A 27,882-nucleotide genomic window follows, 5' to 3' on the forward strand; every position below is an offset into this window, starting at 1 on the left:
AAATGTGGGTTTTGTAATCATTCACAATATCTCTTACAAGGACAAAATTATTCAATTTTAGCAATTTTGTCCCTTGCCTCATCACCATCTCTCTCCATTTCTCCCCACACAGGCAAGTGTATCAGTAAGAGCTGGGTGTGTGACGGGGACCATGACTGTGAGGATCTGTCTGATGAGGAAGGCTGTGAGATGTCGCCCTGTAAGCCTCCCAGATACCCCTGTGCCAACGACACCTCCATCTGCCTGCCTCCTGAGAGCATCTGCAACGGGAGATACGACTGCTCTGACCACTCTGACGAGGGACACTTCTGTGGTATGACCTTTGTTCAAATCACTTCTAACCAATTCTCCTGGTCCTATTTCTCTCACTTGAGTCAATTCTCTCGGTCCCCACTTCAATTAATTATTAAATATCGTTCCATTTTTTTCACTTAATTCTATATTTTCTCCGCTAGTCCGACCAGAAAAGGTATGTTGACAGACAGTGTTGAGCTGTTGTAAATCAGCAGCAGTGCTTACTTTGGCATCGTCCATTTGTCCTCTTATTCCCCACTGAACTCAGGGAGAACCTTGGGGAAAACAAGCTGTTGAGACTGAAGAGCATATAACTCTTGCGGACCAAGATCCTTCGTTTTCTCTGGAAACACTCCAAAGATGGCAGGGAAGAGACAGAGGAGACATATTAATAGTGAAGGGGATTATGGTTTATGACAGAGACAAGCCTTTTGTTTGGACAACATGGGCTAGACGATCGTAGCAGTTGGGTCAGGCTTAAGCAATGTTGATGGGGGATAAGCCAGATGAATGCCTTATGTTCACATGATTGACCTGCCCAGGGATTACCACACGACACTTTGTCCATAGAAAAAAAGATGCGAAGACGGATATGTCAGGAAAGATGTGTTCACCTTCTTGTGGTGTATTGAGCCCCTGTGCCACTAGTCGACGAGGACGTGCAGTACATCGGTCTCCATTCGACACTACTCTCTGACTTTCCTTCCATACATCTGTCTGTGTTCTCTGAATCAATCTGCTCTCCTCTCATCTCCTTTCTTCGTCTGCTTCTTTCACCATCTCAGACGATTGCATTTTGGGTAACGGCGGCTGTAGCCACCAGTGTGCAGTGGCTCCTGGGAGGGGCGTGGTGTGCTCCTGCCCGCCGGGGCTCAGTCTTAGCCCAGACAGCAGGTCGTGCCAGACCCTGGACTATTGCTCCAGGCACCTCAAGTGCAGCCAAGTGTGTGAGCAGTACAAAGCAACCGTCAAGTGTTCCTGCTACCCAGGCTGGAGGCTGGAACTAGATGGGGACAGCTGCCAGAGTACAGGTAACTGGTGTTAAGCTCTGTGTGACATGGCTGATAAGTCTTTCTGACACATACCTGCGCTCTGTGGAACTGCCCAAGGACAACCCATAGAAATGAGAATTCCGATTCTATTTCTGTATTCCTGTGTGTCTCAGTCAGTAGAGCATGGCGCTTGCAACGCCAAGGGTCGTGGATTTGACCTGCTGGGAGCAACCATAAGTAAAATGTATGCACGCATGACTGTAAGTCACCTTGGATAAAACGTGTCTGCTAAATGACATATATTATTATATTCTATGGGACAGCCATCTCTTACCCTTGTGCCTTGAATCCAACAGATAAAAAGCAATGTGATAAATTGGTTGTATTCCTAATTGTACATTCTATTCTAAAGCAGTTATTTGTGACGTTCCGTTTATATAGTAGTTAAATACCTTTGGAAGCAGTACCCAATGAATATTGGCCATTTATACGCCAGTAGCTTTTAGGCCTTTTTTCTCTTCATCAATTTCTCCCAGTTATTTAATGTAACATCTGGTAATTGTATTGAATAAGCTAGTTTTTTCCATCTAAAATGTTACACTTTCGATTGGAGATGAATCCTCCAAAGGTTTCTGTACTCATTTTATGACAAAACATGAATTGCTATTCTAGCACACAAACATGACAGTTCTTTGTGTATGTGTGTGAGAATCTAAATTAGTATGCAATATTTATGATCAAAAATGTATTTTTTGACTTATTTCTTGTTTCCTTCCTCAGATCCCTTTGAAGCATTCATCATCTTCTCCATCCGCCATGAGATCAGGAGGATAGATCTCCACAGACGAGACTACAGCCTTCTAGTTCCTGGTTTGAGGAACACGATCGCCTTAGACTTCCACTTCAATCAGAGTCGACTCTACTGGACCGATGTGGTTGAGGATAAGATATACAGAGGGAAGCTGCTAGAATCTGCTGGTAGGAACACATAGAATTTGGTTGGTAATGTGTTTTGGTTAAGCTGAGTTGTTGATGTTTAATTGAGGTCGTGGGGAAAGTGTTGTATTCGCTATATTTATTTCTCCTTTTTAGCTCCACTGAAGACTTCCTAAACCAAAGCCTATTTTACCTGTGTTTCAGCACATCCTCTTGCCCTCTTATATGTTGGTCCTTTACTGTCATTGGTTCCTTACAGGTGTGACAGGGATTGAAGTGGTGGTCCAACATGGATTGGCTACTCCGGAGGGTTTGGCTGTTGATTGGATAGCAGGGAACCTGTATTGGATCGACAGCAACTTAGATCAGATAGAGGTGGCCAAACTAAACGGGGAGCTCCGGACCACACTGATTGCCGGAGGGATGGAGCACCCACGAGCCATCGCTCTGGATCCTGAGCAAGGGTTAGTTATCTCTGAGTGAGTGAGTGAGTGAGTGAGTGAGTGAGTGAGTGAGTGAGTGAGTGAGTGAGTGAGTGAGTGAGTGAGTGATATACAAGTATATGCATTTCTTACATAATCTTGGTTTGATATGAATGACCGTAGGGTGACGTTGACTTGATTCTGATTCATCCTTAATCCATTTCACATGGATGATCATTCTTATTTGATTATTTTGTGGTTTAGAATTATTTTCTGGACAGACTGGGATGCCATCTTCCCTCGGATCGAGGCTGCTTCTATGAGCGGTGGAGGACGCCATGTTGTCTTCAGAGACATGGAGATAGGAGCCTGGCCTAATGGTCTTACTCTGGACCTTATGGAGAAGAGGGTCGTGTGGACCGATGCCAGGTAGGTTACATGCCTGCACCTGTCTATATGGGGTCAATTCCCCATCAATTCTATTTCCAAATTTGATGAGAATTTCAGTTGACTTCCTGAATTGGCTACATTGAGTTCGAATTCACCCCAACAATGCTGGTGGAATCAAATGATTCTAATAGACAAACATCTACTTCATCTCAACAGGTCTGATGCCATATTCTCTGCTCTGTACGATGGGACTGGTATGATAGAGATTCTGAAGGGACATGAGTACCTGTCACATCCCTTCGCTGTCTGTCTCTACGGGGGTAGTGTCTACTGGACTGACTGGAGGACCAACACTCTGGCCAGGGCTAACAAATGGACAGGGGCCAATGTGACAGTCATCCAGAAAACCAGCGCCCAGCCATTTGACCTTCAGATATACCACCCCAGCAGACAACCACAAGGTAGGCTACCGCACTGTCTCAAACATTAAGATCACAAGGTTGAAAAGAGAGTGGCGTGTCTTGAATTAAAGACAACCTTCTCAGTCTTGACCCGCAGTCCATCTGGAAAGGTTGAAGAGTTTTGTTTAGTTAGATCATAACGAATAATTTATTGTATGGTTGCATTTTAATGTGCTACATCTGTGTCTCACAAAATACTTTTCGCTTTCTATATCCAAAGTTGTCTGAGAGATAAGAAATCTGCTCTAGCTTGTCAAAAGAAATGACATTGTCTGTCTTAATGCTGGAAACAAAACATCATAACAACTGTCACTATTCATAGGTTGTACCTCCATCACTTGGTTGCGTCATGCCACTGTTATGAACGTTCTTAAGCCACCCTCTATCGGCGGCACCATAGTGTTGCCCTAAAGTGGTGATAAGCCCAGTCATTCTGGACAGGGGCTGACTACTGTTTAGTCTAAATTACACTATAGTGCCTGGAAATATGATGACGTTGCTAAAGTAGTCAAATATTTAGTAGGAAACAACTTTGCCAGCGTTATCATGTCGTCAAATTTACTTTAGACCGATGGCAATGTTGTCATTAGCTTGCAAAGTTTGTCAAAAATAGCTAGCAATGCTAATGTTAGCTAGCTAAAATCTGTTCGCCTCCCCTCAATCTTAGCTAGCTAGCTAACATTATACTGCATCTAAAGTCAACCTGGCTACTTCAAAATGATAACAACAGGTTTCCTACTAATTATGTGTCTCCTTTTGAATGTCATTGTCTTTCCAAGCCACTGTAATGCACTTTGGATGAAATCTTCATCAGCGCTCATTGACAATGCATTGAGTAGAATGCTCAGTCGGGCATCAGCCCAAAAATGAACGTTCAAAACAATACTGTGACGAAACATGCAACCCATGAATTGGTTAATCTGGCTTTATTTACTCTGTCTGGACTTTTGGCAGTAGGGTTCACTTACAGGACTCTGCCTTTCACAAATCAAATATGTTTCCTTCCAGGAGTATCAGAATCTTGTATTAACCCTCCTGCTCTGTTCCGGTCAATTTGGACCGATTTACAGGGTTTTTTCTCTGAAAATGTAGTTCATTTAATCTGATTGACATTAGGTTTCATGACTTTGTCCACACAGGGCATCTGAATACACACAATACATTTTGATGATTTTCATAACATTTTGGGTGTTTTATTTAACTTTTGTAAACATGCGGTATTCCTGGTCAAAAATGACCGGTCATTAGAAATGAATGGGTGAGACTACAATTAGTGTATAAAATTGAGTTCAGGCACATGCCCATTCATCAGATGGACACACTTCCTCTCCCAGACCCCCAAATGCATGTGTGTTTGAGCAAACACACACACACACACACACACACACACACGTCACTCCCCTTCTTGGCTTCCATGGCAACCCCCACAGGAACCTTTCCCCAATAGAATCTTTCCCCCACGGGAACCACACCTGTTGGCATTCTCACAAACAATCGCAACATTGTTTCAATAATATATAGAACTTTTCTCGCAGCTCTAGTATATAAAGCTTTTTTTGAGGCCTTGCTCACAATTCATTTTGTGGCAGCACAATGACCAAACGATATACTGTATGTGAGGCTCTTGATCATATCTTTTATCATGACACTGGTGAGGAGGAGAGAGGCCAGGAAACGGACAGTGAAGATGCATTAGAGGAGAAAGTAGTCTGTGATAAATAGCACAATATGTTTCATCTGAGTATTTGTTACAGTCAAAATAATCCATTCATTATGTTTTCTTTACTCAAAAGCGAGTTGTATGAGCTTAGGTCAATGAGGCCTATAGGCCATAAATGGCAACTACAAGTTCAAAACGTGTAATGTTCACAAGAACCAAACACAACATTAGGTGATAATATATGTGTTATTATGGATTTATAATCAGCTATAATGGGGCGGTCATTGTGGTCCGGGAACACAGAATGAATTAACGTGAAACGAACACAGCAGGAGTTTTAAAATAAACCAGACTAATTGATTATTGACAACTTCCCCTCTCTCCCTCTCTCGGCAACAGCCTCAAATCCCTGCGAGGCGAATGGCGGTCGTGGACCCTGCTCCCATCTGTGCCTTATCAACTACAACCGCACCGCGTCCTGTGCCTGCCCTCGCCTCATGAAGATATCTGCAGACAACTTTTCCTGCTTCGGTGAGTGAACCTCACCCCTTCAGCCGCTTGTCAGTTGGTCTGTCCTTACATCAGTCTCTCCGTCGATCCATCGCTCCATCTATCCAGCCATTCATTCATTCATTCATTCATTCATTCATTCATTCATTCATTCATTCATACATACAATCCTCCACATTCATCCATTATAGTGCATGTCCATCAAAAGTGAGTCATTTCAAAACACGGCAGGTTTCTACTGTTTTGAGAAGGTGAAAAAGGCATCTGACACAGACTCTGATTATGTTCACACTACAATGACATTGAAAGAACATGCGATTTCAAACCCGTAACCCTGAAAGAGACATCCTCAGGTGGTTTGAGTGTTGAATAGCGAGGCCACCAGTAACAGCCGCCTGATTCTGATCTTTGAAAGCAGGCTATACAAAGCAATGTCAATGTCCAGTTTTCTCTTGTCCTTCAACAGCACTGAAGAGATTCCTTCTGTATGTGAGGCGAACAGAGATCCGTGGCGTGGACATTGACAACCCTTACCTGAATCTCATCACAGCCCTGACGGTCCCAGATATAGATGATGTCACGGCAGTGGACTACGATGCATCAGAGGAACGAATCTACTGGACTGACGTCAAAACACAAACCATCAAACGGTCCTCCATCAACGGAACCGCAATAGAGACAATAATATCGGGAGGTAGAGGAAGATGTTCACCTCTGTGTTTTTGAAATGTATCGGTTTTCCCGACACTTATGCAACGAAACGAAATGTTTGTTGTAAATGTATTATCAGACGGTTACACTGTTTCGCATCCATTTGATGTCCTTTTCATAGCCACCCATTCTAATTTTCACCTGTCAGGTTGTTCAAGCGATAAACTCAGTACATTATTTCATTGAAGAGATTAACCTGACCATATTGATGTTGTCTTCTGCATATGATTTTTTTTGTTGTTGCAGGTATTGTTAATGTAAGAGGGCTGGCCCTGGACTGGCTCTCCAGGAACCTGTATTGGATTAGTTCAGAAAGCGACGAGACACAGATAAACGTGGCGAGGCTAGACGGGTCCCTGAAAACCTCTGTGGTTCATGGGATTGAGAAGCCTAAGTGTCTCACTGTACATCCGTCTAAAGGGTAAGATTCGATTTTTGGGTGTACTTTTATACAGTTCAATAGCTGATATTGATTAGGTATAACAAGATATAGGCAAGTGAATGCTAGTTACATGATATGATAAATGGTGCACGTTTGTGTTGGTGTTCTGTATGGAAAATATTGTTTTCCTATTGAGTTTTTACCTCCCAGGAAAATGTATTGGACAGATGGCAACACAATCAACGTGGCCAACATGGATGGAAGCAATAGCAAGATCATTCACCAGAACCAGAGAGAGCCAGTTGGTAAATGTCACATGTACAATTCTGAGTATTTGTTCTACATTCAAAACATCCACATTTAGTGGCCAGTACCAGTTATCTTCTGCAATTTTATGTTGCATGACAACAGTAGTACTACTATCTGGTAACAAACAATATTGCAATACTGAGTGAGATGATTGGTAGAACAGCAACCCCATAATATGTAAATCATAACTCTAATCAATGATGTCTCTTCTAGGCCTGTCGATAGACTACACATCAGACAAGCTGTATTGGCTCAGTGCAGGCAACGCCACCATCAACAGGTGTAGTCTGGACGGTAGTGGTCTGGAAGTGCTGGAGACCATGAAGAAAGAGCTGGTTAAAGCCACGGCTCTAGCTGTTATGGGTGAGTGGCGAGAGTTTAGAGCATGGGCCTACTACCCTGAGACTATTTGTGCATATTCTTTGTCTTAGAAAGTCCCTAATATAAATATGTTGTGCTCTTCCAGCTCATAAAAGCATTTGCTGCCCAAATTGTATTTTGTTTTAAATACTAGTCCATTGATTTGGAGTTGTTTTTGATCTGGAGTACATGAGTAAAAGGGGTTTTGACAGTGATGAACCTTTGCTGTCTTCTTGCATTATATTATTTGTTCTTTCCCCATTTCTGTTTATGTCTGTCCCTGAAACTATTCCAATTCATGTTTGAAATTGCATCCCATCTGATAAAATGCTTCATCCAGACAGAATACATTAGGGAAGTTTCTCTGGCTTCAGTGGGACTTGTTTAGCCTCTACAGTGATGGGCGACAGAGCTGCCTCACGTTACAGGAACAGAAAACAGTAACCAGGCTTTCTGACTCAGTGATGGACAACCTGGGCTTTCGATCCGTCCTGCTCACTGACTGTCTGTTCCAGGTTTACTTATACAGTGGGGGGAAAAAGTATTTGATCCCCTGCTGATTTTGTACGTTTGCCCACTTACAAAGAAATGATCAGTCTATAATTTTAATAGTAGGTTTATTTGAACAGTGAGAGACAGAATAACAACAAAAAAATCCAGAAAAACGCATGTCAAAAATGTTATAAAATTATTTGCATTTTAATGAGGGAAATAAGTATTTGACCCCTCTGCAAAACATGACTTAGTACTTGGTGGCAAAACCCTTGTTGGCGATCACAGAGGTCAGACGTTTCTTGTAGTTGGCCACCAGGTTTGCATACATCTCAGGAGGGATTTTGTCCCATTCCTCTTTGCAGATCTTCTCCAAGTCATTAAGGTTTCAAGGCTGACATTTGGCAACTCGAACCTTCAGCTCCCTCCACAGATTTTCTAAGGGATTAAGGCCTCGAGACTGGCTAGGCCACTCCAGGACTTTAATGTGCTTCTTCTTGAGCCACTCCTTTGTTGCCTTGGCCATGTGTTTTGGGTCATTGTCATGCTGGAATATCCATCCACGACCCATTTTCAATGCCCTGGCTGAGGGAAGGAGGTTCTCACCCAAGATTTGACGGTACATGGCCCCGTCCATTGTCCCTTTGATGTGGTGAAGTTGTCCTGTCCCCTTAGCAGAAAAACACCCCCAAAGCATAATGTTTCCACCTCCATGTTTGACGGTGGAGATGGTATTCTTGGGGTCATAGGCAGCATTCCTCCTCCTCCAAACACGGCGAGTTGAGTTGATGCCAAAGAGCTCCATTTTGGTCTCATCTGACCACAACACTTTCACCAGTTGTCCTCTGAGTCATTCAGATGTTCATTGGCAAACTTCAGACAGGCATGTATATGTATTCTTGAGCAGGGGGTCCTTGCGGGTGCTGCAGGATTTCAGTCCTTCACGGCGTAGTGTGTTAGCAATTGTTTTCTTGGTGACTATGGTCCCAGCTGCGTTGAGATCATTGACAAGATCCTCCCGTGTAGTTCTGGGCTGATTCCTCACCGTTCTCATGATCATTGCAACTCCACGAGGTGAGATCTTGCATGGAGCCCCAGGCTGAGGGATATTGACAGTTCTTTTGTGTTTCTTCCATTTGCGAATAATCGCACCAACTGTTGTCACCTTCTCACCAAGCTGCTTGGCGACGGTCTTGTAGCCCATTCCAGCCTTGTGTAGGTCTACAATCTTGTCCCTGACATCCTTGGAGAGCTCTTTGGTCTTGGCCATTGTTGAGAGTTTGGAATCTGATTGATTGATTGCTTCTGTGGACAGGTGTCTTTTTTACAGGTAACAAGCTGCGGTTAGGAGCACTCCCTTTAAGAGTGTGCTCCTAATCTCAGCTCATTACCTGTATAAAAGACACCTGGGAGGGAGCCAGAAATCTTTCTGATTGAGAGGGTGTCAAATACTTATTTCCCTCATTAAAATGCAAATCAATTTATAACATTTTTTACATGCGTTTTTCTGGATTTTTTTGTTGTTATTCTGTCTCTCACTGTTCAAATAAACCTACCATTAAAATTATAGACTGATCCTTTCTTTGTCAGTGGGCAAATGTACAAAATCAGCAGGGGATCAAATACTTTTTTCCCCCACTGTAGCTATAATGGTGATTGCATTAATACTGTACATCTATGTTTTAATAGTACAGATCATTGAGAGGGAGTTTCTCTCCGCGCTCTACAAGAAAGTTGATCGTGATACTATTAACAGGATGGAATAATTATTTTTCATATTGATTAGATGGTTGTGTTAATTTGTTTAATATCAGATCTGCATTAACCTACTTTTAGTGGTTATTCCCCATGAGTAACCCTACAGGGAGTAGGATTAGGGGAGACAGGGGAGATACATCATTACTGATGGGCTTCTCGCTCTGGTTTTGCTATGATTCCTTAGTTTATAGTACCTCTCTTATCTGCTTGGGATATTGTAATAGCCTCTGGGATATTAAAGTCCTATCTACCTATCTACAGTATGGTCTGCCGGAATTCTGTTGGGAATACTGTTTGATTCTGATGTAATTCAGCTGCAGAGGGACTGTTTATATAAATCCTATCTGTGTTTTAACCATAGAAAGACACGTTTTTTTCTCTGTGGTTTTAACGCGCCGTCTTTTTGTATGCTCTCCAATCCTCCCGTCATTCGAGGAGATTATGTCCTTTGTTGATAGCTGTCGTCCAGCAGGCCAAAAGCCAAGAATGGTATGTCTTAAACCCACTGTACTGAACCCCATTCAAGTATGCAGACAGGTTAGTAAAAGAAGAGAAAGTTTAGTTCCCTGTCTACAGGCACAGGATCGGTCTTGCTTCAGAGGTTTTCTGACTGCTGAGCCGCTGTCCTTTGTGCTGGGCTGACTGTACCTCAGCGTTACCTGTTTGGTGGAACTGGGCTCATACCCATTTTTTTTTTCTTCAGTCAAGGGTGCAAGTACAGTACATGGGCTCATATTATAAGAAAAAAATATGTCACATGGCCCAGTTCCTCTGTTTCCTCCCTGGACCTGTGCCCCTAAGATTTATGCGTAGGGGAATGAACTTAAAATCCTGTCTCTCCGTCTCGTATCACCCGATTCTCAGAGGACGAAACCTGAAAGTCCTCCTTTCACACAGCTCCCTCCTTGTACCTTATTTTTCAAGCATCCCAGGAGTGAGCTCCGGCCTACTGTATTTATCAGCAAGGGAATACTGTACAGTGAGAGCCATACATACCTTACGGATAATACAGTATTAGACAGGTCCTATAATGTATTCGATTGAGTTACAATTGTTTGTTACAGTTCCTAGGAAAGCAATCATGCAATGTGTTATTTGGGTCCAGTGATATTTTTAGTGCTCTGTGAACATGCTTTATAGCCTACTATTCATGAGCAAATGGGCCGTTATCTTTTTATTCAAGGGTTACTCGCAGATACGGTAAATAACCACTATTGCTACTGTACAGTATTCGTGGTCTTTTGAATAGCTCTGATTTATCAATATACTTGTCAATTTAGTCAAGAACAATCATTGATTTTCTGTCTTCAGGTGCCAAGTTGTGGTGGGCTGATGACAACTTGGCCCAGTTGGGGACCGTCAGTAAGAGAGGTGGGCTGGACATGGTGGTTTTACGCAACAAGACCACAGGGATTGTTCATATGAAGATGTATGACGAAGACAGTCAGACAGGTAATGTAATAAGTATGACTGCTACTCAATGCTTTTACTCCGATGATGTCCTACCTCCTTTTAAAGCTTTGTTGTAGCCTTTTGACTAGAAATTGCTATGTGTTTTGATCCTCTATTGAGAATGCACCAACATTGCTTTTTATTGGTTTATGTATGTTTCAGAAGAAATTGTCCTTTTTTAATCCAACTGGCCAAAAATAATGGTTCTTCACTGAGACACAGCTTTATTGAAATAAGGATTCCGTGTAGCAGTTTTGTGAGTCATTGGCAGTATCATCCATTTTATTGACAGGTCCAATAGAAGGATTGCTCTCGATCGCCGTCAGTATTAAAAATGGCAATTAAGGTGTCTTAAATGTAAATCTTTCAACTTCCTCCTCAAGCTTCCTCTAACCGATTAGCTACTTCATTTCTCTTTTTGACACAGACCACATGGGAGTATGGTCATGTCTCATTAGTCTTCTCTCTCTCTCCTTCTCCTCCCTCCCTCGCTCTCTCTCTTTCTATCTCTCTCACGCTCATCCTCCCTCCCTTTCTCTCTCACTCACTCACTCACTCACTCTCACACACTGAAAGTGCTAATGCTGCCTTGGAAGTACTGTAATCTCATGAAAATAATTGGAATATAGTGCAATGCAGATGTACTCTGTCTAACTCTGCTTTTTCCCACCGTAATGCTCAGTTTAAATAATAAGCATGTTGTCCTACTGTGTCATTACTGTGTTGCTTCCTGAATGAATACACAAGCAATGACCATGCTTACGTGTTAAATGTACAGTGTAATGTCTAATGTATACTGTTTGTTTACAGTGTAACGTACAATGTAACCTAACCATGTTCCATTGCTGTGCAGGGAGGAATCTCTGTCAGGACAACAATGGTGGCTGCTCTCAGCTCTGCTTCCCAACATCAGAGAGCACACGGAGCTGTTCCTGTGCCATGGGCTACAACCTCCACTCTGATCGCATGTCATGTGAAGGTACTATACCGGCTTCTCATAGGAGTACATTGAACAGGGAACACAGCATATGAAAACCCTGATGTGAATCTGATTTGACATGTACTGCAGATCCTATAGTGGCATTGAAATATGGCGTTGTCTATGATATGAAGGTTTGGATTACATTTTACATGTACAGTAGATGCCATATAGTTGATTGGTTTGGCTTTGTGTTTGAACTTGAAGGCATAGGGTCTTTCCTGATGTACTCAGTTCATGAGGGCATCAGGGGGATATCCCTGGATCCGAGTGATAACAGTGAAGTCTTGATGCCGGTGACCGGCTCAATGATGGCTGTGGGTATTGACTTCCATGCTGGTGAGTGTATTGGCATTGTTTTTTTGTGATTATTTGGACTATTCTTCCTGCTTCAGATTGCAAATTAATCATTCTTGTTTAAAACATTTTATTGTTATTTTTAATTATATATTCTTATTTAGAATTAAAAAAACAAATGAAGGGAAGAACATTAATCCTTTTCAATTAATTGATTTCCCTAATAGGAAATGACACGTTATATTGGACAGACATGGGCTTGAACAGAATATCCAGAGTCAAGCGAGATCAGACGTGGAGAGAGGACATTGTCACTAGTGGTATCGGCCGTGTGGAGGGGATTGCAGTGGACTGGATTGGAGGTAAGTAGCCGAGCTCTCAAAGTTAACCTTTACTTAAGGGAATACAATGTCAAGTGCAAAGTAGGACATACAAGGACAGTTGTGGTCAAAAACAGTGCCTTCAGAAAGTATTCAGACCCCTTGACTTTTTCCACATTTTTGTTAATTTACAGCCTTATTCTAAAATTGATTAAATTGTTTTTTTTCCACATCAATCTACACACAATACCCCATAATGACAAAGCCAAAACAGGTTTTAGACATTTTTGCTAATTTATTAAAAATAAACATCTGAAATATCACATCTACATAAGTATTTAGACCCTTTACTAGGTACTTTGTTGAACCACCTTTGGCAGCGATTACAGCTTGGAGTCTTCGGTATGACGCTACAGGCTTGGCACACCTGTATTTGTGGAGTTTCTACCATTATTCTCTGCATATCTTCTCAAGCTCTGTCAGGTTGGAGGGGGAGCATTAGAGCACAGCTATTTTCATGTCTCTCCGGAGACGTTCGATCAGGTTCAAGTTCGAGCTCTGGCTGGGCCACTCAAGGACATTCAGAGACTTGTCCTGAAGCCATTCCTGTGTTGTCTTGGCTGTGTGCTTAGGGTTGTTGTCCTGTTGTAAGGTGAACCTTTGCCCCAGTCTAAGGCCATGAGTGCTATGGAGCAGGTTTTCATCAAGGATCTCTCTGTACTTTGCTCTGTTCATCTTTGCCTCGATCCTGATGAGTCTCCCAGTCCCTGCCGCTGAAAAACATCCCCACATGATGCTGCCACCACCATGCTTCACCGTAGGGATGGTGCCAGGTTTTCTCCAGACGTGACGCTTGGCATTCAGGCCAAAGAGTTCAATCATGGTTTCATCAGACCAGATAATCTTGTTTCTCGTGGTCTAAGAGTCTTTAGGTGCCTGTTGGCAAACTCGAAGTGGGCTGTCATGTGCCTTTAACTGAGAAGTGGCTTCCATCTGGTCACTCTACCATAAAGACCTGAGTGGTGTAGTGCTGCAGAGATGGTTGTCCTTCTGGAAGGTTCTCTCATCTCCACAGAGGAACTCTAGAGCTCTGTCAGAGTAACCATCGGGTTCTTGGTCACCTCCCTGACCAAGGTCCTTCTCCCCCGATTGCTCAGTTTGGCAGCGTGGCCAGCTCTAGGAAGAGTCTTGGGGGTTCCAAACTTCTTCCATTTAAGAATGATGGAGGCCACTGTGTTCTTGGGGACCTTCAATACTTCAGAAATTTGTTGCCACCCTTCCACAGATCTGTGCTTCGACACAATCCTGTCTCGGCGTTCTACGGAAAATTCCTTCGACCTCATGGCTTGGTTTTTGCTCCAACATGCACTGTCAACTGTGGGACCTTATATAGACAGGTGTGTGCCTTTCCAAATCATGTCCAATCAATTTAATTTACCACAGTTGGACTCCAGTCAAGTTGTTGAAGCATCTCAAGGATGAACAATGGGAACAGGATGCACCTGAGCTCAATTTTGAGTCTCATAGCAAAGGGTCTGAATACTTACGTAAATAAGTTATTATTATATATTTTTTTGAATTAGCAAAAAATGTCTAAAAACCTGTTTTCGCTTTGTCACTATAGGGTATTGTTTGTAGATTACTCTGGATTTTTTTTGTTGTCCATTTTAGAATAAAGCTGTAACGTAACAAAATGTGGAAAAAGTCATGGGATCTGAATACTTTCCGAAGGCACTGTTTATTGGCACCCTTGCACGATTCACTATTTCTTTTAAAATAAGCTTAACATTTATTTATTTTTTACATTGTTCACACGTATTTGTTTGATTTACAACCGCACAGGACCAAGAATTTTTTTGTAAATTATTCAGAATTCAAATTAATTTGGTTGGAGGCAGGTGATTCTCGTTTACAGTGTAACATCTTACCTGTGGTAAGTTGCAGGTGGATACACAGTAAAAATAGCAGTTCAACAACAAAAAAAGCCAACAGAGCATTCTGCTCCATTGTAAAGTCCAGGGTGCCAATATATTTGACTGCAACTGTAGGACATACAGAGAGACAAGAGCCATAGGACATACTTCTCAAGTAAGACGTACATAAAATGTAACGAATTGACTGACTTGTAATGCAATGGTTGAACACTGTACAAAGTCATGTTTGTGTTGTTTACTAGGTAATATCTATTGGACGGACCATGGCTTCAACATCATAGAGGTTGCTCGACTCAGTGGCTTGTACCGAGCCGTGGTGATAGCTGAAGGACTTGACCAGCCCAAAGCCATTGCTGTGCACCCGGTGAAAGGGTGTGTACAGTCTTTCATTTCAGTCAACACTTTAAAGTCCACCCGCTTGGTATGTAATGAACACATCCTAGCTACATAATGTATTCCCTAGAAATGATCACCAAATAACCAATGTTTTAATTGATTTTGATAGCCAGTAATAATGAACGTCATAAAACGATCTTTGCAAGATTATATGGTATAATTATATAATTACAATTCCTTTAGAAAGTATTTACACCCCTTGATTTTTTCCACATTGTGTCAGCATCCAAGGGACTGCCGTAGCTCTCTCGGGGGTAGACTGTTTTGTCCTCTGGCATACTGGCCTTTTCAATGAAGTTTTTTGTTGTTGGTTATTTTAATTACATTTTTAAATGCTATAGAATTTATACGCATTCACAATTGTAGACTGCACGATCAATTTGGGGTTTTATGTGTCTGTCTAAAGTATTTATATCTCAACTTTGTGCAAAGTGTTTTCTCTTGGATATATTTACATCTCAAGCTGACTCATGGATAGTCTTAAACTCTTAACATGTTTAGAGTACTTACAATGTAAACATATTGGCTTCGCCTTCCTACAGCAGAGCCATTTGAAAGCCACTGGTATCAATAGATTTTAGAACACATTTTATAAGATAATAGCCTACTCTTATGCCCCAAACAAAACCGAGGGTGCTATGATTATATTTAAGAGGAATCTTAATATGAAGGTGGGGGTCTCTGTGGGAGACAATGATAGACAGAATTGTTATACCTCTGTTACTATTAATGGCATTACATTATGTTTGTCCTCCATTTACGCACCAAATGCTTTTGATAAATCCTTTTTTGAAGACCTGAAGCTTAAATTGTTAGACTTCCCAGTCTCAGTGACCATCCTTGGGGGAGATTTTAACTTGACTCTAGATCCTACTATTAATACCACCAGTGCTGATGTCTTGGCACTCTGGGCACCTTCAAATTATATTAAGACCTTTTTAGATGCCTGGCCCCTAAGAAATCCTTGTGCTGAGATTATCTTATTTTCTCCCCATCATCAGTCTTTCTCACCAATTGATTATGTCTTCACCTCCCCTGTTTTTCTGAAACGTACATCCCATGCAGAGGTTTTAACTATGCTGTTATCTTACCATTCTCCATTATTGATTTATTTAGAGATTTCTCCAGTATTCACAGGTTTTAATTAAGACATGGCGTTTCAATGGTTTTCTTTTGCAGGATAGGGAATTCTTAAACTACATTTTTAAATTGATTTAATTGTAATTTTTGGTCAACAAGCTACACAAAAGTGGAAAAAAAATGTTTTTGAACGTTTATAAAAATCATAAATAATAAAACACTAATATACAGTCGTGGCCAAAAGTTTGGAGAATGACACAAATATTATTTTCTACAAGGTTTGCTGCTTCAGTGTCTTTAGATATTTTTCTCAAATGTTACTATGGAATACTGAAGTATAATTACAAGCATTTCATAAGTGTCAAAGGCTTTAATTGACAATTACATGAAGTTGATGCAAAGAGTCAATATTTGCACTGTTGACCCATCTTTTTCAAGACCTCTGCAATCCTCCCTGACATGCTGTCAATTAACTTCTGGGCCACATCCTGACTGATGGCAGCCCATTCTTGCATAATCAATGCTTGGAGTTTGTCAGAATTTGTGGGTTTTTGTTTGTCCACCCGCCTCTTGAGGATTGACCACAAGTTCTCAAAGGGATTAAGGTCTGGTGAGTTTCCTATCGATGTTTTGTTCCCTGAGCCACTTAGTTATCACTTTTGCCTTATGGCATGGTGCTCCATCATGCTGGAAAAGGCGTTGTTCGTCACCAAACTGTTCCTGGATGGTTGGGAGAAGTCGCTTTCTGAGGATGTGTTGGTACCATTCTTTATTCATGGCTGTGTTCTTAGGCAAAATTGTGAGTGAGCCCACTCCCTTGGCTGAGAAGCAACCCCACACATGAATGGTCTCAGGATGCTTTACTGTTGGCATAACACAGGACTGATGGTAGCGCTCACCTTGTCTTCTCCGGACAAGCTTTTTTCCGGATGCCCCAAATAATCGGAAAGGGGATTCATCAGAGAAACTGACTTTACCCCAGTCCTCAGCAGTCCAATCCCTGTACCTTTTGCAGAATATCAGTCTGTCCCTGATGTTTTTCCTGGAGAGAAGTGACTTCTTTGCTGCCCTTCTTGACACCAGGCCATCCTCCAAAAATCTTCGCCTCACTGTGCGTGCAGATGCACTCACACCTGCCTGCTGCCATTCCTGAGCAAGCTCTGTACTGGTGGTGCCCTGATCCCACAGCTGAATCAACTTTAGGAGACGGTCCTGGCGCTTGATGGACTTTCTTGGGCGACCTGAAGCCTTCTTCACAACAATTGAACCGCTCTCCTTGAAGTTCTTGATGATCCGATAAATGGTTGATTTAGGTGTGATCTTACTGGCAGCAATATCCTTGCCTGTGAAGCCGTTTTTGTGCAAAGCAATGATGACGGCACGTGTTTCCTTGCAGGTAACCATGGTTGACAGAGGAAGAACAATGATTCCAAGCACCACTCTCCTTTTGGAGCTTCCAGTCTGTTATTCGAACTCAATCAGCATGACAGAGTGATCTCCAGCCTTGTCCTCATCAACACTCACACCTGTGTTAATGCGAGAATCACTGACATGATGTCAGTTTGGGTGGCTATCGTTGTCTCTAATTGGGGATCATACTTAAGTAGCATTTTTTCCACCTGTGGGTTATAGGATATTGTTTTGAGTTAGTGCACGTAGCATCTCTGTTGTCACGGTTCGTTTATTCATTTATTGTTTGTTTTGTATTTTGCTAAGTTTTACTTTATAATAAAGATGTGGAACGCTACTCACGCTGCGCCTTGGTCCGTCTATACACACGAACGTGACAGAATATCCCAACAACAAAGGACCAAGCAGCGTGTTCACCAGATGAAGGAGTCCTGGACTTGGGAGGAGATCTTGGATGGTAAGGGATCCTGGACGTGAGAGGAGATCCGGGCCGGAAAAGATCGCCTTCCATGGGAGCAGACGGAGGCAGCGAGGGAGGAACAATGTCGACACCAGGGTTCGCGACCACGAGGGAAGCCCGAGAGGCAGCCCCCCCCCCCAACAAAAAAATGGGCACACGGGGTGGTTGGCGGAGCCTGGGTTTGAACCAGAGCCAACTCCCCGTACTCACCGTGGGGAGCGTGTGACCGGTCAGGCACCATGTTTTGCGATGATGCGCACGGTGTCTCCAGTGCGCATCCACAGCCCAGTGCGTTCTGTGCCAGCTCCCCTCACTTGCCGTGCGAAAGTGGGCATCTGTCCAAAACGGTTGGTACCGGCTCAGAGCGCCTGGTCTCTAGTGCACCTCCTCGGTCCAGTACATCCTGCACCGGCTCTGCGCTGTATCTCCAGTGCGCCTCCACAGCCCAGTGCATCCTGTGCCAGCCCCCCGCACTTGCCATGCGAAGGTTGTTATCTGTCCAGGACACATTGTGCCAGCTCTATGCTCCAGACCTCCAGTGCGCCTCCACAGCCCGGTACGCCCTATGCCAGCATTTATTCCACCTGTGGGTTATGGGATATTGTTTTGAGTTAGTGCACGTAGCATCTCTGCAGTCACGGTTCGTTTATTCATTTATTGTTTGTTTTGTATTTTGCTTCACTTTATAATAAAGATGTGGAACGCTACTCACGCTGTGCCTTGGTCCGTCTATACACACGAGCGTGACAATTGATACACCATCCAAAGCCTAATTAATAACTCACTTCAGCGTATCCTCTTTTATTTTTACACATCTCGGGGCAGCAGGTAGGCTATTGGTTAGAGCGTTGGCCAGTAACCAAAAGGTTGCTGTATCGAATCCCCAAGTTGACAAGGTAAACATCTGTCGTTCTGACCCTGAACAAGGCAGTTAACCCACTGTTCCCCGGTAGGCCGCCACTGTAAATAAAAATGTATCCTTAACTGACTTTCCTAGTTAAATAAAGGTTAAATAAAAATGAATTCAACAAATTCCCTTCTTTGCGAGGCATCATTCCTCCCTGGTCTTTGTGGTTGAAACTTGTGCTTGAAATTCACTGCTCAATTGAGGGACCTTACAGCTAATTGTACGTGTGATGTACAGAGATGGGGTAGTCATTAAAAAATCATGTTAACCACTATTATTGAACACAGAATCACTTCATGCAACTTATTATGTGATTTGTTAAGCAACTTTTTCCCTCGTGGACTTATTTAGGCTTGCCATAACAAAGGGGTTGAATTCTTATTGACTCAAGATATTTCAGCTTTACATTTTTCAATAATGTCAACAACAATATATTCTACTTTGACATTATGGGGTATGGTTGTGTAGATCACTGACACAAAATATAATTTTAATCCATTTTAAATTCAGGCTGTAACACAACAAAATGTACATACGACATCAAGCAATTACTAGCCAATAAAATCTAAACTCTCCACCCTTCATCCAAAGCAAACTATAAAGTATAAATACAGTATTTCCCCACTCTCTGCATTCATAACTGATTACACTGTCTCACATGTTCAGCTTCTCAATCATTAATAGCAGGAAAAGAAAGGACGGGTCCATTTTCCCACATCAGCTTAGACTGCAGGGCACTTTCCTATTGATTCCTCCCCTGATGAGAGATGCTAATGAACCAGGATAAGCAGCTGAGGAGAATAGAGATGAGTCTACTGGCACTGTGTGTGTCTACTGTCACAGCTTGTGCCTCACCTGCGCCGGACTAATTAATGTTGTCTCCTTCTAACCCCTATTATTCATAACATTGTATGCATGCATTACCCTGAGGTCTCATGTAGAGAGAGAGAACTTTATGTGGCAATCACGCTGATTGTTTAAATTAAAGCCAATATAGAAATATGTCAACAACTGGCCCCCTATGGATATTAGATTTTGTGTGAGGGGATTTGAACCAGAGCATACTGTCATGTTATTTTTAATTATTTATAATTGGTGCGTTCACAGTTAGTAAGTCATAACCATTGGAACGTTGATCAGCTGCTTGCCTCAATATTAGTATTCTGAAAGGGAGTTGAAAATGTCTACTCCACCGTCCATCCATACCAGCATGGAGTTCAGCCTCCTTGAATTATGCATTGATACTGTTATGGACCTGTGATTTATTGCAAGCTCTGATGCTTGTCGTATTGCACTCTGTTTTTCTGGCTTGTGCTGTATACATGTTTGCTACTGACGTGCTGCTTATTGTATTTATGTAATTTTTGTCATGTGCCTGTTTGTCTAATACTGCTGTGTTGATGCTGCTGACTTGGTTCAGTTCTATCTTGAAAAAGAGATCTTTATCTCAACTAGATATCTAAAAAAAAGGTCTACCGATTATGAACAATACTCATTAGATCAACCCAAAGCATTTCCTGTTGATGTATGAGGTGACTGTAATGTATGAACATTGTTTGGGGGTGGTGGTGGCTGTGGACTCTTCTTACCCTTCTGTTGTCCTCTTGGCCAGGTTTCTGTTCTGGACAGAATGGGGCCAAAGCCCCTGCATCTGTCGGGCCCGGCTGGACGGATCAGACCAAGTAATTCTGGTCAACTCTGGAATAGCATGGCCCAATGGGATCTCCATAGACTATGAGGTATATTTAAGCAATAAGGCCTGAGGAGGTGTTGTATATGGCCAATAAACCATGGCCAAGGGCTGTTCTTACGCACGACACAATGCAGAGTACCTGGATACAGCCCTTAGTCGTGGTACTGTATATTGGCCATATATCACAAGCCCCCGAGGTGCCTTATTACTATTATAAACTGCCTACCAGCGTAAATAGAACAGTAAACAGTATTGTTTTTGTCATACCTGTGGTATACGGTCTGATATACCTGTCAGCCAATCAGCATTCAGGGCTCGAACCACCCAGTTTATATAATAGATTAATTAATGCCGATGCTTTTATCCCAAACAACTTATATACGGTCATCTCCAAAGTTATTGGCACCCTTGTTAAAGATGAGCAAGAAAGACTGTAGAAAATAAATAATACAAATGCCGAGGTATATTATATGCAAAAAAAAATATTATTATATTATTTCAAAGTAATACAATTGCTCAGAGAAAGAGATTTTGTTGAACAACTAAAAAAATCGAAAAAAGATTGCCGTCAAAGTTATTGACAATCAGTGGGTGCAGGCATTGTAGTATTTGTGAGCCGAGCGGGAATCGAATCCATGACGTCCATGTTGCTGGCTCCACACTCTTACCCACTGAGTCAAACAGGAGGACCAGGTGTTTTTGGCCCCCAGAGTGCACACACAGCACTTTAGCCTCCCTCTGATCCTCCTGGCTGAAGTGGCATTACACTCTGCTTTGTGTTATCTTTTTATAATGATACTCTCCCACCATCATATACCTGAAGTTTATTTTCTCAACATTGTATTCTAGGAAAATAAATTATATTGGTGCGACGCCCGCGCCGACAAGATAGAGCGGATCAGCCTTGAGAGCGGAGAGGACCGGGAGATAGTACTGTCATCCTCAGCCAGCAATGCAGCGGATCTGTTTTCAATGGCCGTCTATGGGCCTTACATATACTGGGCTGACAGGTAATTTATTATTCTGTAAATGTTACAGTATAGTACAGTCTCTCCAAACAGGCTCCAAAGAAGCCTTCGCCAGCTGCTCTACCCTTGTTGAGTTAACCACCTGCACCACAAGGTCACTTGAAATACCAATCTAATTGACAGATAAAAAGTCTGAAAAATTTGAAAAGACACTTTCTCTCTATTTAAATTGTGCGTACCTACTTCAATGTCATCCACAAGGGTAGCTAGGTCCCGTCACCTTCTGTCAGACCAGCTGTCTAGCATATTTTAGCTTCTGTCTAGTGTATTTTAATGAGTTCTTCTGTTTTAATTAGTCAAGGGCCATTGATTATCCCCGTGTCAAACTTCCTGTTACCTGGTGTCAAACTCCCTCCTCTTCCTGTTGTGTGTGTGTGTGTGTGTGTGTGTATAGGGCTCACGACAATGGCTCCATTCGCCGAGGTGTCAAGAGTTATGCAATGGAGGGAGCCATGACTCTGAGGAGCGGCCTGGGGGTCAACCTGAACAATGTCAAAGTCTTTAACCGAGGACGGGAGAAAGGTTGAGGTTTCAACTTCGTTATCACATCTGTATTATTTAATGTTCTTACCAGGCTGTCAGTGCCTGCGGTTGTTAAGTGTTCTAGAATCGACCTGAGATGAAATGGCCAATCAGCGGTTGAAACAATAACAACGTCCATCCCACCACTGTTTCAGTAAAAAGCGGGGGAATGGGGCCGGAAAAATGTAATCACTTTCAAATTCATAAACAGAGCTACGTATGCAAGGTTATCCAAGATATCAAAATTAGAGTTTAACCATGTTTTGTTTACATTTATTTTGTTTACAAACATTTGAGTAAAAAAAGCTTATATTTGGGGTTCTGTTAAACTAAGCTCATGAGGTATTTATTTTTAAGTTATATTTTTCAAGAATCAAGGTACAAATAATTAAATAATAATTCCAAAAAATGGATGCAGCAACTGCTGATTGCCCCTTTAATGTGAAGGTGTTGCAACCTCTTGTAATACAGAAACCTAATATCTGAATATTGACTAACATTGATACTGCAATATCACTGCAACTTCATAATGGAATCTTATTCCTTATGACCTTGTGTTGACCTTTGACCCTGCTGTTGACTTCCCTACAGGAACCAACCCGTGTGGCCAGAACAACGGAGGCTGCCATCAGCTGTGTTTCCACCAGGGCAGTGGGAGGAGGACGTGTTCCTGTGCTCACGGCTACCTAGCTAAAGGTAATCAGTGATTTTTTGTGTTTTTATGTTCATTTATTCATCTCTTTTATAGCCTCTTGCTTGCTTTTTATTCTTTAATTTATATTTGTTTTACTGTTAAGTGTGTAGCGATTTTAAATGCACTTTAAATTTTGATCTTATTTTTGTATTTTTTCACATCAAATGTTTATTATTTCAATGAATCACAGTTTCAAGGGTTCAATTACATAATCATTGTCATTTGATTAGACGGTCTCAGCTGTCACCAGTACGATGGCTACCTTCTCTACTCTGAGAGGTCGATCCTGAGGAGCATCCACCTATCAGATGACAGCGACCTCAACTCTCCCATCAGGCCCTATGAGAACCCTGCCTACTTCAAGAATGTGATAGCGCTGGCCTTTCATCACCGACAACAGAACTCTGGAGGCACCAACCGGATTTTCTATAGTGACGTTCACTTTGGGAATATACAGGTTGTCAATGACGACTGGACTGGACGGAGAGTGATCGTTGAGAGTAAGTGTGGTAATTGTTTGTCTGCTCATTTATCCATTACTAAATGAATTACTAACAGTTTGAAAAGCTGAAAACATTTGGTTAATCTACAGATGTAGGATCTTAATATGAGCCAGTTTAGAACAGGAGGAAAATAATCCCGTAACAACAGGAAATGTGAATAATTATGTGGATTATAATTAATGGACATTTTTGTAGGGGTTGATATCCATTTTTTGTTAGGGCAAATCAAGTCTGACATTTCAAAGTGGAAATGACAAACTGTAGAAGCCTTTTTAAACCTCAAATACACTGCTGTGCAGGAAAATTCTGAGCAACAAAAGAGTGATTATGATCCTACATCTGTAGCAAAGAGTAACGGGGAAGTGGAAATCCCTGTAGAATGTACTTGCATTCTTTTCTCACCTCCTTTCACATTGAATGCGTTCATTATTTTATTTCTGCCCCATAGCTTCCTCCTTGCCTTTAGGAAGATGAGAGAGAAGACTGATGAGCAAGTAAAGCTGCTGTTTCAAGTAGTGAACATTTCTTTCCCCCAATTTCAAAGGTCTTCAACTCTCCATTGACAAGAGCTCAAACTGTTACTTGGAGTGTGAAACCAGAGGGATCCCACATAATCTGAATGCCTTTCATGTACCACTGATGTCAACATTTAGAGACCGACTCAAGCCTCGTTTGTACATCTGACAGAAACTCAGATCTTTTGCCATTTCTATTGCTTTCATTTTGTTGCAGAAAGAAGTGGCAAAACTATCAAAGACTGCATTGTACAGCAAGATGAGATGTCAGTTGCAATAACTTTAGAAGTGATACATTAAATGTTATCTAGTTCTATGGGAGTTGTATATGATGAAAGGAATGCTATATAGAGAAGCTGTAGGTGTATTAATATTGTACAAGCCATTTAGCAGACACTTTTATCCAAAGACTTACATTCATACATTTCACGTACGGGTAGTCCCTGGAATTTAACCCACTATCCTGGTGTTGCAAGGGCCGTGCTCTACCAACTGTGCTAGAGAGGACCAGAATTTGGTGTAGGTGTATAAAAGGGTTGGCCTGAGACTTGCTGTGAGCAGGTGAGGAGTGGGGTTGATAGTTGATATTGGCATTTCCTCTCTCATACAGGGGGGGCTAATCCATCTTCGTTTGCAGCCAACTGTAATAGGTGATGGATGGCAAACAGGAAGTGATGTGATGACCCCTTCTGTCCCCACTGTAAATCACTCTGCAAAAACGTCAAACACTACAGACACGTTAAATCAGTTCCACCATAACATATTACCTGGTCTATTCACACTGTCAGGGACAGCTGACTACTACTGGAATTTCCTCTCACTTTTTTCGGCCTTCTAATTCAAATTCTTTCTAACAATCATCAAAATATATGTATTTAATTTTTGTTTCTTTCTGATGTACAAACATAAAAAAAGAGGAAAATAGCATATTAATAGACAGCAACTAAAACCACAGGAAAATGGTCTTATTATTCTATAACATTTTTGAGCCCAGACCGATAAATACTGTGATTAAATACACTACATGACCAAAAGTATGTAGACACCTGCTCGTCGAACATCTTATTCCAAAATCATGAGCATTAATATGGAGTTGGTCCCCCCTTTTTGCTATAACAGCCTCAACTCTTCTGGGAAGGCTTTCCACTAGATGTTGGAACATTGATGCCGGGACTTGCTTACATTTAGCCACAAGAGCATTAGAAAGGTCGGCACTGATGTTGGGCGATTAGTGCTGGCTCGCAGTCGGCGTTCCAATTCATCCCAAAGGTTTTCGAAGTTGAGGTCAGGGCTCTTCCCCAAACTGTTGCCACAAAGTTGGAAGCACAGAATCATTTAAAATGTAATTGCATGCTGTAGCATTACGATTTCCCTTCACTAGAACTAAGGGGCATAGCCCGAATCATGAAAAACAGCCCCGGACCATTTTTCCTCCTCCACCAAACTTTACAGTTGGCATTCGGGCAGGTAGCGTTCTCCTAAAATAATATTTTTGTCATCCATATAGACCTATCCCATGTGCAAAAAAGTGTGTGATTTTACGCTATTTGCAGAATTTATTCTGAATACATTTGGGCAGATGAAGAGAATAGGATTTTTCTGTTTGTTTAAAGATTTCATAGTGGTGTTGCCTGTTTGTATACTGGCTGTATCCTCAATTCTTTGTATTACTTTTCCTTTTTTTACTGGTCGTGAATGTGGATTTTTATGTCCTAGTTTGTGCTATTGTTCCGTCTGAATGTGAAACAGTGAGCAGCTGTGACACGGCACCACAGTCTTCTATTGTTAATCTCTTAGCACAGTGGGACATTTTTACACCTGCCTAGGCTCATTAGGTTCCATTCAAATGAGTTTGGCATTGATTTATCTTTTAGGAAGAAACTCTACAGTTCGGGACAGCAAAATATGAAATAATGGGATATATTCACAGGGATATCTAGGTGTATCCCGATTAAGGTTATCCACATTCAGACCCAACCAGTTTGAAATCAAAGTATTCAGAGTGTTGATCGCTACCCAGTACAGCAGACCACTGGATTCTTTCACGCCTAAATGCGTTATGTGGAAACCTTCATGACACCACCACATAAGACAACATTTACAAGGTGTGCAAGATATCTCAATATATACACACTACCATTCAAAAGTTTGGGGTCACTTAAAAATGTCCTTGTTTTCCATGAAAACATACAGTTGAAGTCAGAAGTTTACATACACCTTAGCCAAATACATTTAAACTCAGTTTCACAATTACTGACATTTAATCCTCGTAAAAATTCCCTGTCTTAGGTCAGTTAGGATCACCACTTTATTTTCAGAATGTGAAATGTCAGAATAATAGTAGAGAGAATTATTTATTTCAGCTTTTATTTCTTTCATCACATTCCCAGTGGGTCAGAAGTTTACATACACTCAAATAGTATGTTGTAGCACTGCCTTTAAATGGTTTAACTTGGGTCAAACGTTTCAGGTAGCCTTCCACAAGCTTCTCACAATAAGTTGGGTGAATTTTGGCCCATTCCTCCTGGCAGAGCTGGTGTAACTGAGTCAGGTTTGTAGGCCTCCTTGATCTCACACGCTTTTTCAGTTCTGCCCACACATTTTCTATGGGATTGAGGTCAGGGCTTTCCGATGGCCACTCCAATACCTTGACTTTGTTGTCCTTAAGCCATTTTGCCACAATTTTGGAAGTATGCTTGAGGTCTTTGTCCATTTGGAAGACCCATTTGCAACCGAGCTTTAACTTCCTGACTGATGTCTTGAGATGTTGCTTCAATATATCCACATAATTGTCCTTCCTCATGATGCCATCTATTTTGTGAAGTGCACCAGTCCCTCCTGCAGCAAAGCACCCCCACAACATCATGCTGCTACCCCCGGCCTCACGGTTGGGATGGTGTTCTTCGGCTTGCAAGCCTCCCCCTTTTTCCTCCAAACATAACGATGGTCATTATTGCCAAACAGTTCTATTTTTGTTTCATCAGACCAGAGGACATTTCTCCAAAAAGTACAATCTTTGTTCCCATGTGCAGTTGCAAACTGTAGTCTGGCTTTTTTATGGCGGTTTTGGAGCGGTGGCTTCTTCCTTGCTGAGCGGCCTTTCAGGTTATGTCGATATAGGACTCGTTTTACTGTGGATATAGATACTTTTGTACCTGTTTCCTCCAGCATCTTCACAAGGTCCTTTGCTGTTGTTATGGGATTGATTTGCACTATTCACACTACAGTACGTTCATCACTAGGACACAGAACTCGACTCCTTCCTGAGCAGTATGACGGCTGCTTGGTCCCAAGGTGTTTATACTTGCGTACTATTGTTTGTACAGATGAATGTGGTACCTTCAGCCGTTTTTAAATTGCTCTGACCCACTGGAATTGTGATACAGTGAATTATAAGTGAAATAATCTGTCCGTAAACAATTGTTGGTTAAAATTACTTGTGTCATGCACAAAGTAGATGTCCTAACTAACTTGCCAAAACTATAGTTAGTTGACAATAAATTTGTGGAGTGGTTGAAAAATGAGTTTTAATGACTCCAACCTAAGTGTATGTAAACTTCCGACTTCAACTATATATATATTTTCTTTTTCTTTTTTCTTTACCATGAAAGAAAAGACAAATCCGCACGCTGTGTTTGACAGTACCACGTGTGTTTGTTGAGCTCTTCTACTCAACGGAAGGTCAGATTAGGGTTATTCAGTGTTTGTCAATGTTATATTCAGTGTTATAAACTGGGTGGTTTGAGCCCTGAATGCTGATTGGCTGAACGCTGTGGTATATCAGACCGTACACCACGGGTATGACATAAAATAACTTTGAACTGTTTAATTATGTTGGTAATCAGTGTATAATAGCAATAAGGCACCTCGGGGGATTTTGGTATATGGCCAATATATCACGGCTAACCACGGCTTACTCCGTGTTGCATCGTGCCTAAGAACAGCTCTAAGCCATGATATATTGGCAATATATCACACCCCACCGTGCCGTATTGCTTAATTATATCAGTGTTAT

At 41.8% G+C, this 27,882-nt stretch overlaps 1 protein-coding gene across 5 annotated transcripts in view; it reads left to right on the plus strand.

Moving 5' to 3' along the window:
* Positions 1-27,882, plus strand: part of LOC115195967 (low-density lipoprotein receptor-related protein 1B-like) — a 196,818-nt gene that overhangs the window by 97,839 nt on the left and 71,097 nt on the right. For all 5 annotated transcript variants that reach the window (XM_029756356.1, XM_029756360.1, XM_029756358.1 and 2 more), the window contains exons 21-41: positions 113-313; positions 1,080-1,325; positions 2,067-2,264; positions 2,482-2,686; positions 2,909-3,073; positions 3,251-3,495; positions 5,555-5,686; positions 6,132-6,359; positions 6,623-6,797; positions 6,969-7,063; positions 7,281-7,430; positions 10,989-11,129; positions 11,983-12,108; positions 12,316-12,447; positions 12,633-12,767; positions 14,902-15,031; positions 20,525-20,651; positions 21,455-21,615; positions 22,028-22,155; positions 22,747-22,851; positions 23,080-23,349. In XM_029756356.1, coding sequence (XP_029612216.1) covers positions 113-313; positions 1,080-1,325; positions 2,067-2,264; positions 2,482-2,686; positions 2,909-3,073; positions 3,251-3,495; positions 5,555-5,686; positions 6,132-6,359; positions 6,623-6,797; positions 6,969-7,063; positions 7,281-7,430; positions 10,989-11,129; positions 11,983-12,108; positions 12,316-12,447; positions 12,633-12,767; positions 14,902-15,031; positions 20,525-20,651; positions 21,455-21,615; positions 22,028-22,155; positions 22,747-22,851; positions 23,080-23,349 — 3,495 coding nt within the window. The remainder of the gene's footprint in view (positions 1-112; positions 314-1,079; positions 1,326-2,066; positions 2,265-2,481; positions 2,687-2,908; positions 3,074-3,250; positions 3,496-5,554; positions 5,687-6,131; positions 6,360-6,622; positions 6,798-6,968; positions 7,064-7,280; positions 7,431-10,988; positions 11,130-11,982; positions 12,109-12,315; positions 12,448-12,632; positions 12,768-14,901; positions 15,032-20,524; positions 20,652-21,454; positions 21,616-22,027; positions 22,156-22,746; positions 22,852-23,079; positions 23,350-27,882) is intronic.

This window comes from Salmo trutta, chromosome 6 (assembly GCF_901001165.1).
Source record: "Salmo trutta chromosome 6, fSalTru1.1, whole genome shotgun sequence".
In the NCBI taxonomy this organism is placed as follows: domain Eukaryota; kingdom Metazoa; phylum Chordata; class Actinopteri; order Salmoniformes; family Salmonidae; genus Salmo; species Salmo trutta.